The 14,589-nt window shown below is 37.7% G+C and overlaps 1 protein-coding gene across 1 annotated transcript in view; it reads right to left on the bottom strand.

Annotated features, from left to right (window-relative positions):
* LOC127972141 (mRNA decay activator protein ZFP36L1-like) overlaps nt 1-1,659 on the bottom strand; it is a 3,145-nt gene extending 1,486 nt beyond the window's left edge. The window contains exons 1-2 of the mRNA XM_052575447.1: nt 1,491-1,659; nt 1-650 (exon numbers count right to left, since the gene is read on the bottom strand). The exon at nt 1-650 is cut by the window's left edge and continues 1,486 nt beyond it. Of these exons, the coding sequence (XP_052431407.1) occupies nt 1-650; nt 1,491-1,544 (704 nt within the window). The 5' untranslated portion in view covers nt 1,545-1,659. The remainder of the gene's footprint in view (nt 651-1,490) is intronic.
* Between the last annotated feature and the right edge of the window lie 12,930 nt (nt 1,660-14,589).

The following is a 14,589-nucleotide window of genomic DNA, read 5'->3' as shown; positions in this document are numbered from 1 at the left end:
GTGGGAAACCCGGCGAAGCTGAAGCTCTGCTTAAGGAGGGGAGGCCGTTGGACAGCGGGGTGGGTGGTCTGGGGTCGGGATTGCTCGTGATCGTCTTCGGCGTTGTGAACGAAATGGCAGCGGATGCCGTAGGGGCAGAAGCCGATGGAGTGGAAAGTGCGGCAGGGCTCTGTCTTGTATTTCGGGTGACGGTTGAGGTCTCGCAGCTCTTCGGGCCCGTGCGCGAACTGACACTTGCCACCGTATTTGCACACGCCTCTTTCGGCAAACGTGCGGCACAGCTCGGTCTTGTAACGCGATGAGGTCACAGAAATCGAAGATGTGGAGCCAGACAGGGAAACGGCATCGGACCTGACTGAAGATTGCTGTAAATGGCCGGGTTCAGCAGAAGACCAACCCAGACTTCCAGTGCTGCCCTCCACCATGCTAACGGAGCGTTCGGACCAAAAGGACATCTTGGTCCACCTTGGCGGAGATGATACTGTCTGGGGGCCCCAGTAGCTTGAGCTCATGGTCCCGCTCTCAATGCTGTCAGTAGAAAGTCCTGAACTGGTGGAGGAAAGTGTGCAGGGACTGTCAGGCTTCCTATATCCAACAGCAGCCGCGTGTGAGGGTTTCATTGGCTCTCGAAGATCAAGATTTAAAAGGTGCTGCAAGAAAAGAACGAAAGGGTTACACATCTTGAAATAGATCATGGAGTCTGGCAATTTGATTTAAAGCAGCATGTATGCCTTTACTGCAAAGTCAGTAAACAGAAGCAAAGGAGTCAGACTCACTTTTGCAAATCCGATCATTCAAAAGAGCCAGTTCAAAAATGATTGACAAAAATGACACGCACTCACTCACCAGTTAAGTATTTGCAACCATTATTTTTTTTCTTCAACCGGTTCCATTGAATCGATTCATTAGAACGATTCGTAAACGAGTCGAACACATCAATTCGCAAAAAGTAATTGAGTGCAGCAATAAAGAGACCGCGATTTAAAATCTGAAACTTTAGTTTGCGTCCACTTAACATACACACCGAAGATTTAAATAAATGCGAAGCAAAAGAGAGGGGGGGGGGCAATTTGCATCGGCAAACCGCGGGCAATCAACTTGTTTACGTTTAAAAAAACTAAACAAATGTTAAAATATTTGCGCTCTAAATCTCAACAATGTCACAAGCAATTGTGCTTGCATGCCGTTCTGTTCAAACTCCATACATGCAAAACTAGCACAACATAATGATAATGGCTCATTCGAATAAAAAGGCGCTCACTTGTGGCCCACGTACGTTTCTAGCAAGCTGTATATCGTTCAATTGATTCGATCAGCTATCGTCAACCTTACAAAACAAACTCGGAATTAGGCATTGCACGATTCCTGCTAAATGCAATCAAATGCATTGCAAAATTCATACTAAAAACATGACTCGTGCACATTTCGCTATGTGATCGGTCTCAAAACAATCACACTGTCGTTTTTAATTTACACAAATCTAAATATACCTTGCACAGGACATCATCCAGATCAATAAACTGATTGAGTGCGTAGGATGGCATAGTCCTGCGTGACGAAGACTTCGTTAGGCGACTCCTCCGTGATCCCACGCTACTCCCCTCGAAGTTTTTTTTTTTCTTTCTTTTTTTCTGAACTCCACGCTTTTCTGCTCAACACGTGTTTTTAAGGCTGCTGTGCGGCGGCCACACCTCCGCGTCCTCCTGGCTCCGCCCACTCCACGCTCAACTGTACAAAGCAAGCAAACGAGTTGTTTGTTTTGGTTTGTAGGCTACCCTTTACATAGCACATACATATTATAGGCCTATATGCATCAGAATTGTATTGTAACGAGTCATATCACAGAAGGCCTAAATGTTTCAACTCCAAAAAAAAAAAAAGAAAAAAAAAAAAATGGGGAGATAATTAAATACATACATAATAAAAAAAAAAAGAATCACCCAGTCCCACTGCTATAATATTCAGTATCTTATGGTGAACATGCCACGTGCTAGTCAGCTCATTTATATATTTAAAAAGTGAAGTAGCCTACATCAAAACAGGAATATTGTGAAATAGGCTTTTATTACATTTTGAAATAACCGTTTTCTATTTTATTACATTTCTAAATGCAATTTATTCCGTTGTTGAAAACTGTTTTAGAAAGAAAGAAAGAAAGAAAAAAATAATAATGTTATTCTACAAGGAACACATTGATCAAACAGTGAAGACATTATATTTCTTTCTATTCATCAAAGAATCCTGATAAAATTATCCACCAAACCCATTACTGAGCATCAACACATTCGAATGATTTCTGAAGGATCATTTGATACTGAATTTCAGAGTAATGATGCTGAAAAATGAAATGTTGTCATCACAAATCAATTACCTTTAAAAACATATTAATATAAAAAAAGTTATTTTAAGTTACAATAATATTTCGCAATATACAGTTTTACTGTATTTCAAATTAATGACTTGAGACATTTCAATCGTAATTATTCCAAACTTTTTACCAGTATACAACTATTATTTTTTTCTTTATGCATTGAGTCTCAACTGCTTTATCTTAAAAACCTATTGTTTAAGAAAACATTGTTTGATGCTATTGATGTGCTAAAACATCTCAAGCTTCGATCACGCCACCCTGGAGACGACGACCCTCTGAGGTGCTTTGATACAACCTAGAGAAGGTGTTGAAAGTGTCACCCGCTGGTGAAGAGGTCGACATTATAGTCATTTAGATCTCCTTTGCTGGTGACCACAGACACTGATCAGCTGATCCCACTGTGAGAGGAGACCGAGATGAAAACCAGCCGATGCAGACGACAACTGAGGCTCGCTGTAGTTTTTTTCTTCATTGGTCAATGCATATTGGTCTGTATTCATCAATAGACACTGAGCCAGGTATATATAGTGCCATATTTAATTTAGGGTTTGAAGTTCAGTGTCAGTGTGTTCAATGGATTGTACTATTGTTCAATAAAATGTTCAATAGACAAAAACTCCATAACAGTTTTGAAAGTTGTGATTTGTATAAATTACATGATCTAGGTCCTTCATACAGCGCACGCCATAAAGACTGTTAGGCTATCCCTCATTGTTTTCATGCATGCAAAATTCAATATGATGTCTAAAACGACTAGCATCTGGTTACCACAGCTCATGATGATTATCATCCAGAGTCCAACACTCTTAAAAATAAAAGTCCCTCAAAGCACCTTTCAGTTAATAGTTGCGGAAAGAGATTTTTTTTTTTTTCTGTTTTGAAGAACGTTTAATTATTATTATTATTTTTTTTTTTTTTTTATGGAGCGATAAGTTTCCACATTCTTATATTTTTTTGTTTTTTTCATCAATGATGAAGAACCTTTAACTTGCATAAATCCTTTCCATTGAACCAAAGTGTCCTTTATTGGAAATATGTTCTTTAGATTAATACAATGTTCTTCACTATAAGGAAACAACTATTTTAACAACTGATCACTGAAAGGTTGTGGAACCAAAAATATGTTTTCAATGGCATCACTGTGAAAACCCCAGATTCTATGGATGTACGGTTCTTCATGGAACCATCTATGTTCCTAAAGAAGCTTTATTTTTAAGCATGATAAAAAAAGGTGTGTGTGGGGGGGGGGGGGGGGGGTGCACAGAAATCCTTTAAACCATTTCACTTTAAAAACTAACTTTAATTAAATAGTTTCCGCTCTCTATATTTTAAGGTGGATTGTTAGTGAATGTAACTTTACTCTCTCACTATGTTGAGCCGCACTAATAAGATTTCCCCTTTTGTTAATGAAAAGCAGACCAAAATGCGACGGGAGGAGGTTTCAACAAACCAATATGTCATCTTCTGAAGGACTTGTTGAGCCACAAGGGCTCTTGTGAACTAGCTGACTTAAGTCTAATTTTCATCCATGCGGCTGTAACTTTACCTCAAAACCAAACAAAACGGCTACTCTGTCTAATACCTATTGTTAAAGTTCCTGGAAGACCAGCTTATAATTAGAAACGTACTTATAAGAGGAGGTCAAGGAAGCGGAGACGTCATTGTCATTCCAATAAGGAAAAACAACAAGCGCTTTAGACAGAGAGTGATGTAATGCTTCAGTAGGAGAAATGAGGGAATAAATTAAGAATAGACTTGTAAAGAATGGGAAAAGTCAAACTTCAGAAGTCCTTGCTACTCATTAGAGGCCCAGATGATTGAAATCTAAATACCTGGCGGTCTGGAACACTAAACCTGTTGTCTTTGGGTCATTAGTGTGTGATAAACAGACATCTGGTCGGTTTGTTTTGAGTACTTGGGAGAAGCATTAAGGGGCTTTCAGTGTTTGCTGTGATGTTTTTGTCAGGCAGGGTGTGTGGTTAGGGAAGAGGGGGCTTTTGGGTGGGTGGGGGTCTGACCAAAAGACTTTAGAACATAATGAGTAAAAAGTTATTGGGCTAAAAAGCCTCCCCCAACCCCCAGGGGAACGGGGGAGTGGTAAAAGAAGGAGGTGGGGGCAGGGAGGGGTGATTGTTTAGGGGAAAGGGGAGAAATGGCTGAAGACCCTCTCTGGTTTAATCCTTAATCACAACAGTGTCAGGGGGCAAAAAGGAACATCACCCGAAAAGACACCCCCAGCTTTTGCTTCACTCATCCCAGATGACCAAGGAAGTTATTCAACTAACCACACAACCTTTCAGTAGTTTCTTTTTGGGAGAAATTAATATTTTATTCAGTAAGGATGCGTTAGAGACATTTGCAGTTTTACAAATGAAAGCTGTTCTATTCAGTAAATAATCCTGAATTAGAAAATGTATCATGGCTTCCACAACAATGTTAAGCCCCATAACTGTTTTCAACATTAGAAATGTTTCTTGAGCAACAAATGAGCATATTAGAATGATTTCTTAAAGATCATGTGACACTGAGGACTGGGGTTATGATGCTGAAAATTCAGCTTTACCATCACTATGGTAAAGTATATTTTAAAATAAATGAAAACACAAAACGGTTATTTGAAATTGTAATATATCAGCTTTTACTTGCTTTCTTGAACTCAAACCTAAACTTTTGAATGGAAGTGTATGGGCCACTGTGGCACAATTGATTTGTCCTATTCATTTGAAATGTTTTAAAACTGTCCTGCAAACCCAACAGACTGTAAAGTTCAGATTGTAAAATTTAATGTGGCTTGACTTTGCAAAAACAACAACTTATAAATTAATATTTGTAAAAAAAAAAAAAAAAAAAAAAAACATAAAATATATGAAACCATAATGAATAAAAAGTACATTTCTAAGTTTGTTTAAAACAAGATTTTTTTGTGTTTCATGGAAACTCTTTTATTTCATTGACTCTTAAAACATTTTTTGACATTTTTATGAACAAATGAGCTCAACTGAAAAAAAAAAAGACATTTCAATTCAAAATCTCCCAAACGAAGTCCAGAAACCCAACAAGTGTGCTTTCATATGACCTTAATCCATTACCGTGCACCACATGCCATTGCAAATGACCTGTAAACGTCCCAAGAATGATGTCAATCACTTGTAATGGGCTCTGCAGCTGCAGAGGCCCAACCTTGCAAATGGGAAGCCATTACATGACATAAAACCTCAGCTCATGGATTCCAGCGGTCTCCAAACAAACCAAAGCCACAACAAGATAGCTTTGCCTTGACAGGGATCTCCATCCTTTAGCGGAGCATGAAAAGAATATTTCACACCCGCCTCTCAGGGCTGTTCTCATGCAAATGCGGTAAATGCATGGGAAACGCACACGGGCGTGAGGGACAAAAGAGCGTTCAATGGTCTTATACACTCATGTGTAGCTAAAAATGAAAGGCTGAACACATGATTCATGCCTTTTATGACTTCTAATTATTTGTATTGTTATATGTTTAATCTCTACTTCAGACTTTCGGATGCCCTACAATTGCATTCCTATATGAAATTAATTTTAGGGACCGTGTGTTATAGTAGAAGATTTTAAAAAATCTGTCATTTCAGTCTAAAATGTCCCATTGTCCTCCACATAAGCTGCACATTAGCATGTTGCCTGCGGAGGGCTTGAGTTTGTTTGTCCTGCGCACTATTAATCTGTTTTAATTTCATTTGCAGGTGCTGAAACACACACCCCTCCACATCGCCCCTCAGTGTGAGCTCACCGTGGGGGTTTTGGAGTGAAAGCAGACAGACAACCATCTGAGATGTCCCTGTCAGAAGATGAAACTAAACTACACACTCCAGTGCACTCAATAATCTATACACTCTCTGATGAACATATGCAGAAATTTACTTTCAACAGTAACAGTGCAATACATTTAAAGGCACTACTATGCACCTTTATTTAACCCTAAAATGTATTCATATTGCCTTAAGAGTATTACTGCTCTAAAGTACAAAGGCGTCTCTTTAAAAGTACTGCCCCAGTGACAAAAAATTATACCCATAAAAGTGCTATTTTATATATATATATATATATATATATATATATATATATATATATATATATATATATATATATATATAAATTTCTGAAAATAAATAACAGTCAAAGTATTAGAAAAAGGAAAATAAACTTTTAGTAATGGTTAAGTTAAAAATAAAAATTCTGCCAATAACTAAAGTTGCATTTTATCAACATGATTGTTTTAATTTTTTAGTTGTTCATAATATGATCTTGTTTTTTTTCTCTCTCTTAATTTTAATTTAAATGTTATTCCAAATCTATATACGGCTTTATTTTATTTATTTATATATTGTTACATGCATGTGCGTATTTATGTCATATACATTGTGTTAATCTACTATTGTCAAGATTTTAATGTTTTGAATTAGTTTTTACTTTTATATTTTCTGTTTTAGTAATTTACTTGTGCATATATTTATTTTACATGTACATAGTTGTTTATTCTTTTATATTTCAGTTTAAGTTATTTTAGTACATCATTAAAATAATTGAAAATTTAATAAAAAATGTAAAAAAAAAATGTTCGTTAATGTTTTTTTTTTTTTTTATGTTATATTTTAACCCTGCTGTTGAAAGGTTTGTTATTTTAGCATTTTATTCCCATAGCATGTCCAGTATTTTATTCATCGTTAGTCAGATTTTTTTTCTTACGTTTTTATAATGTTAAAATGCTTTCTTCTATTCCAGCTTAATGTGAAAGTCATTTGTATTTAGATTGATCTGAAATGTGTAAATAATCTTGCTTTTGTTTTCAAAACATCTGTTTGTTTGAGTCAGGCATAGTAACATTGAATCGACCAATGATGTGAGTTTGAGAGGGGGAGTGTTTAGGAAACCTGTTTGATAATCATGATATCATTTGCATTTCTGTTTGGTGCCACTAGACGCACTACAATAGACACATTCTCATTTTAAGGTTCAGTAATGTTTACACTTTTAGTGTGGAACCTTTCCATCATCCTGACACTAAACCAGAAACAGGTGATGCATGCAGACAAACCATAACAATCTGCACTTAAGCCAAACTGCAAGATAAACTATCCACTGCTCTCTGCCCTTGCAGTGTGTGAGTGTGTGTGTGTGTGTGTGAGTTGGACTCACTTATCAGAAATCATATGCATAAGTGTAAGCATCAAATATGGATATCCACACTTTCTATAAGTATATGTATTATGTATGTATTAACTGAATATGTTCATGTTTGTAAAAGAGTGTGTGATCAACACAGTGAGAGCATTTGTGCAGCAGATAGGGGCTAGTTTACTGAAAAAAAAACCCTCCTGGAGGAAAAAGGGTGTCCCGTTACTCTAAAGAAAACAAGTGAACCTAAGGGAAAGCCAACCCTTTACCAAACATACACATGTAGTGATCGTGGTAGCAGGGATGTTGCTAGCAGACACTCTTAACTGTCAGGCCTTTATGGATGAGTGGCAGCATTTTAACTATATTTGTCTGTTCAGAGTTGCATATACAACATAGCTATTGAATTATCACTGTTGTCAAAGCAAAACTGTTCTTCAGAAGGAGAAAAATGTTGTTTATGTGTTTACTGAAGGAAGAATAATGTCACTGTATGTCACTGTATGACATTCAGGTAGGAATGCAAGCTAATTACCTAATTATATATGAATTATACATGAAAATAAGAAGAAAAATGCTAATTTAATTTCCATTGAGAACACACACACACATACACACACACACAGATATATATATATATATATATATATATATATATATATATATATATATATATATATATATATATATATATATATATATATATATATATGAAATAAACATCATAAGCAGTAAAACACGGTTCCTAAAATAAAGTACACAGACATGCAGATATGACGCTCAGTATACCTGCACTACACATACGGTCACATATCATGTATAAGCATATTTTCTTATTCACAAGGGTGGCTCAATTTACCCCAAACCCCCTTTATAGTGAGAATCCTGCAGATAATCTAAATTTGATGTTCAATTCATACTCTCAAGCATCTGTGAAGTTAATCAACGAGCTAAAACCCATGAGGGACACGTCAGCTGCACCAAAGAACCACTTCCCCATTACCAAGCTAGCTTTTCATCTTTATTTCTTAGGCTAGTTTCTTATTTTTCATCCCTCACCCCACAGGAAGTCTCCTCAGGCTGTGTATTGTGCCCTGCGCTGTGGCTCGCTCCCTGTCGAGGGCCCAATCTCGCTACGCAGTGAGCAGATTTGTTTTCAAAGCCTCCCCCTGCTGGTTGCCTTTATGAGCGCCCCTTTAAAGGTACTCAAAAGCACGGAAAAGTGCACTTATATGCATTTATTTGGAATGGGGAAGAGAAACTAGATTGGCTCTGTGTACAGAATCCCATTTACGCTGCATCGAGTTAATGAAGAGTTACGACATTTAAGACCTGTCTCGGTGGATTTCCCAGAGTTATTTGGCCACAGCAAAACATCTGCTTCCTGTATGGGAACTGGACTAATTCTGTTCCCTCACACACACATACACACACCCTTAGGCTTACCCTGCACTCTTAGGGCCCTTTGCTTTCTTTTCACAAGGCCATCCAATCATAATAAACTTTGGAAAGTCCTCTAATGAGATTCGGGGCAGCCCTGGAGATCTGCCTCCCAGTGCATGCCTGAGCACCTACATTGTGTTTTTCCACACGGGGAACAACAAAGAGAACATTGCACTCTTCCAGAAGAGATCTCTTTCGCTCAGAAAGGACAGGCTTTAACTACGGAGCACCCTGTGGGTCAAGCCTCAAGAGAGCCAGAGACACTGTTGTGTATGCATTAATCAATACTACTCGCCAAAAAAAGAGGTGAACTTGTTCACTGTGTGCTGTGCATTAATAATGTTTTTCCTGATAAAGACAAGACAGATTATTGTCCATTTATTGTTTTATTTTTTATTTTTTTTTAATAAAAGTTATGTGTAATGTACATTTATGATCAGGTGCATGAAATAACTTGCTGTATATAGCACTAATCTAGGAGTTGTACAAAGCTTTGCTTATATGTTTTGCATATTATTATTATTTTAAAGGTATTACAACGTTTACATTTTTGTTGTTGAAGTTCTGGGGAAAAAAGTCAGAGTTATGAGTTGCAATTACTTTTTTACTTTCAATTCTGTGTCAATAAAATGCCAGAACAGATATAGTCAAAATTATGAGATATCAGCTCAGAATTGCAAAATATGGTCAGAGCTGTGAGATATATTCTCAGGATTGTGAGACATAAACTCAGAATTGCAAGATATAGTCAGAATTATGAGATTTAAACCCAGCAGTGCAAGATATAAACTCAGAATTGCAAGATGTATTCACAATTGAGATGTATAAACTCAGAATTGAGATATAAACTCAGAAATGCAAGACACAGTCAGAATTATGATATATCAACCCAAAATTGCAAGATATAAACTCAGAGTTGTGAGATATAGCAGAATTGTGATATATCAACCCAGAATTGCAAGATATAGTCAGAATTGTGATATATCAATCCAGAATTGCGATATATAAACTCAGAATTAAAATATAAACTTATAATTGTGAAATATAGTCATAATTATGAGATATAAACCCATAATTGTGAGATATAAACTTAGATTTGTGAGTTTATATCTCACTAATCTTTCTTTTTTAATTTCTCTTTTTTTTATCTTTTTTTTTTTTCAGAATTGCATGAAACAAAGTCCAAACTGTGTGTTTTAAAGTCTCTTTTTAAATATTATTTTTATTCCATGGCAGTGTCCTTACATTTGATATCAAATCAGTGCCAAATGATTTTTCTTTCTTTGTTTTCATAAAAATGTCAACCAAAATCAACAACAATCTAACAAATGCACAACAGGCTGAATGGGCAAACTGAACTGACAATGATGTTGATGCAGTGAAGGCATAAACAACAGCCGAAGTGTAAGTTACAGATAGTTGTGTTTGGTTGCAGTGTTTTTTAAATTAATTTCTATGGTTTCTTGTTCTGTTCCCCACAAACCATGTTTATCTTCGTTGAAAGTGAACCCTTCTTTAAAAAGTCTGGACTGCATGAAAATAAATTATATTCAAAGCTTTGTTCGTTTGTCCCATTGTGATCTTTGTCATTGTCCACTCTGGTTTTGTTGCAATATTAAATTGCTCTTTGACTTGCTCTGGAACAGCATAAAAAATGACCGTCCCCACCCCCACCGCTCCTGCCCCCCTCAGCATGATGGCGTTTAAACGACCCCTGAATCTAAACCAGGCCTACATTATCCAGGCCTGTCCTCCAGGCCTGTTGTTTATTCCTTTTTGAAGGCTCTTGACAAATAATCAAGATATCTGTCTGATTTGCAACTCCTGAGGGGGGACTGGGGGATGATGTCAACACTCTGGACGAAAGTCTGCAGTTTCTTTGACCCTCCTATAGACATATGAGCTTCAGGGTTGATACTTGTTGAGATAATAAGGCTCGTTTCCCACAGGCATATGGTTTGCTGCCAACATTGAGTTTCCTGTTACTTTTCATGAATGGCTTTTGTAAATCAAGCAAATGGTGAAAAGCATTTTGGAGTAATACATTTTTATCATGCAAGTAATTTAAACCACGAGATTAATATTGCCAGTGCTGCTCATAATGCTGGACCTTACTGCAGCATTTGACACCGTGGACCACTCAGTCCTCCTGACACGTCTGGAACAACAGGTTGGGCTTCAGGGACCTGTGCTGCAGTGGTTTAGGTCGTATTTAACATAGAGGACTTTTTCTGTTAGGATTGGTGACCTCTCTTCCTCCTCTGCTCCCTTGACCTCTGGTGTGCCACAAGGTTCCATTTTGGGCCCTGTATTATTTTCCTTGTATATGTTGCCGTTAGGTGCAGTTATTTCAAAGCACAAAATGTCTTTTCATCTGTATGCAGACGACCTACAGGTTTACCTTCCGGTTGTCCCTGCTTGTCCTAATAGTCTTCAGTCCATCAACAGATGCTTAGAGGACATCAGATTGTGGCTGTCCCAGAATTTCCTCTGTTTGAATGAGGGTAAAACTGAATGTATTGTGTTCGGCAACTCTAACCTGCCCAGTGTCTCAGCTCCTGGTCCTTTTGCTTTGGCCCTCCATCTTAACCATGTTGTCAAAAATCTGGGGGTAAAACTAGACAGCAGTCTAAAATTTGATGAACAAATAGATTCGGTGGTTAGGGCAAGCTTTTTTCAGCTTCGCCTCCTTTCAAAGGTCAAACCGTTTTTAAGTCGTGCTGACCTGGAGAAAGCCATCCATGCTTTTATTAGCTCCCGCATAGACTACTGCAATGCGCTCTATGTGGGAGTTCACCAAACTGGACTTCACCGTTTGCAGCTTGTGCAAAACGCTGCTGCCCGACTGCTAACTAACAGTCGTAAACACGAGCACATAACACCTGTCCTGTACTCCCTGCACTGGCTCCCTGTCCAGTTTAGAATTAATTTTAAAATCTTAATGTTTGTTTTTAATGCACTCACGGGCCTTGCACCTTCCTATTTGTGTGAGATTCTGACCCCTCACAAACCCAGCAGAGCTCTACGTTCTGCTGGGCAACATCTGTTGAAGGTGCCCCGGTCCCGGTTCAAACAGTGGGGCGATCGTTCTTTTGCAGTGGCCGGTCCTAAACTCTGGAATTTGTTGCCCATTGAGTTACGTTCCATCACTGACCGGCCTCTGTTTAAAGCCAAACTTAAAACCTATTTATTTAAAATGGCTTTTTGCACTTAATGGCTCTGTGACACTGCTCTGTTTTTATTGTGTAAATAGGTTTTAAACTTATTTGTAATTATGTTTATCTTTTAATGTTGTTAAGCACCTTGGTTCAATCTGTGGTTGTTGGAAGGCGCTATATAAATAAATATTGATTGATTGATTGATTTTGTTTACAGTTAATGATGACAAATGACTCTTTTGCGTCAGTTATTTTTAGTGAATAAAAACACACAGTTCGACAACCAATGTAGTCGGATTCCAGAATGAATGATTCTTGTGATTCGGTTCTAAGTCCTGAATGGATTAATCTTATGAATTTTTTTTTTTTTAGTGAATCGAAAATACACAGTGTCACCAATGTAGTCTGAATCCCAAATGAATGATTCTTATGAGTTGGTTCTGATTCCCAGATGAATGGATATTGTGTTTTTTTTGCATCCAAATGACTCTTGTAAGTCTGTTCTTTTTAAGCCCCTTTCACACTGCACGTCGGACCCGCAATATTTCCGGAACATTGCCGGATTCTGTGCGAAAGCAACCACTTCCCGGAATTGATTACCAAATTGAACACGGGTCGGGGACCTAGTAACATTGCAGGGTTCGACCCGGGACGAGCGCTGCGTGAACAAAAGCCAGATCTAATTCCGTATCTAAGTGATGACGCGCGTTATTGCGCGACTCTTTTACCGGCTGTTTTGAAGGAAGATCAACGTTCGCGACGAAAACACATGTGCAAACTGTAATGAAGCAGAGATCAGTTAGTTCCTCACTTTCCGCGCTGACACAGAGATCGTTTGCTTGCTTCAGTGAAAGTATAACGTGCCTAGCATTGTCGACTCGTACATTACACGTCATGCGCTGATGTCACGTGTCCTTACGGGATCTTTAAGGGTTGTGTGTGAAATAGTCTGATTCCCAAACAAATGACTCTTATGAGTTGGTTGATACCCAAATATTGTAAGTCAGTTCTTTTCAGTGCTTGAAGTGGCTCAGTACGCACGCACAGATGCATGATGGGGCATTTATATGAATTTTGTATGAAATAATGTAATGTGAGGATGTTTGGGCGCTGTCCTGTTTCACTATAGAGATCGCTAATGTGTCGTCATCATGACGTATTCCCAGTGGTGTACGCAAAGCATTTTGGGAATCCGCGGCACAAACGTTAGGTGCTAGACTTCTTTGCGTGGAGGGAAGAACGCAATGTTCAAGATGCAGTCTACCTGCTGTGTTATAAACTGCAATAGTCGTTCTCACGATAGAAGTGGCATAAAGCTTAAGAACGGAATATCCTTTTATCGTTTTCCAGCGTGGAAAAATAATAGTGCAAGCCATGTTTCAGAGGTGACAAAAAGGCGACGAATGGCATGGATAGCAACGGTAAGGAGGCCAAGATTACTTCAATAACACTTCACCACACATGATGGTGTTCAAAGCATTTTCACAAAGGTAAGATACAATTACTCTCTGTAAATGTTAAGAATGTTAACCGTTCATTTAAAATCCGTTTTAAATGTTGTACATCTAGGCTAACGTTACATTGCAGTTTATTTGGTGACTGTGTTTGCAGGCAAACCTGCCTAGGAAATGTGTGTGTGATCCTGCTTTGATTACCGGAATAAATTAGTTTAAAATATATTAAAATTGAAACGTCGTTATAAATAGTCATAATATTTAACAATAGTACTGTTTTTATTTTATTTATTTTTTATCAAATAAATGCAGCCTTGGTGAGCAGAATATGCTTCTTTTAAAAACAATAAAATAATCTTACTGACCCCAAACTTTTGAATGGTAGTGTATGTTGCCCCCTGTGTATAGCTTATCTGGATTCTGTAATGTCTCTTCTCACATGTATTTTTTTAGCCATGTCTGTAAATAAAATACACAGAGATTGAATGAAATTCTGCCTCCTTTATCTGTATTCAGGAAGAATTGTGCAAAATCAGTGTTCTATGGTTGCAAACACAATTACATAATTTATAGTAGTAACAACCAACTTAATTTCAGTTTCTTTACATATTTAACATGTAAATATATTTAGATGAATAAATTAACATGTAAATACATTTAGATGAATACATTCACATTTATAAAGAGTCCTTAGAAATGATGAGAAACTGAAAATGTATGAGGTAGGTTGTGGGTGGTAAGTCACAGACACATGACTCTTCTCTGGCTGGTGCGCTGCTGAGTCCCACGCAGTCTAAATGAACGGTAGTGTATGTTGTATAGGACAGTTCTGATTAGAGAATGCTTTGTCATGGGTTCTGGCTGGCTGAGTAGTAAGAAGTTTAACAATTCTGAATGTATCCAGTCCGGACAAGGCTGGAGGTTTAGTGTTCTTTGGCATCTCCCTGTGGTCCAGTATGGTATTGCAACTTGACTTGTGAATATTTTGAAAAATGTTTACAGACAGGCAGAC

This window comes from Carassius gibelio, chromosome B15, assembly GCF_023724105.1.
Source record: "Carassius gibelio isolate Cgi1373 ecotype wild population from Czech Republic chromosome B15, carGib1.2-hapl.c, whole genome shotgun sequence".
NCBI lineage: Eukaryota > Metazoa > Chordata > Actinopteri > Cypriniformes > Cyprinidae > Carassius > Carassius gibelio.
The sequence above is the reverse complement of the archived record's forward strand: the minus strand, read 5'-3'. Positions and strand labels throughout refer to the sequence as shown.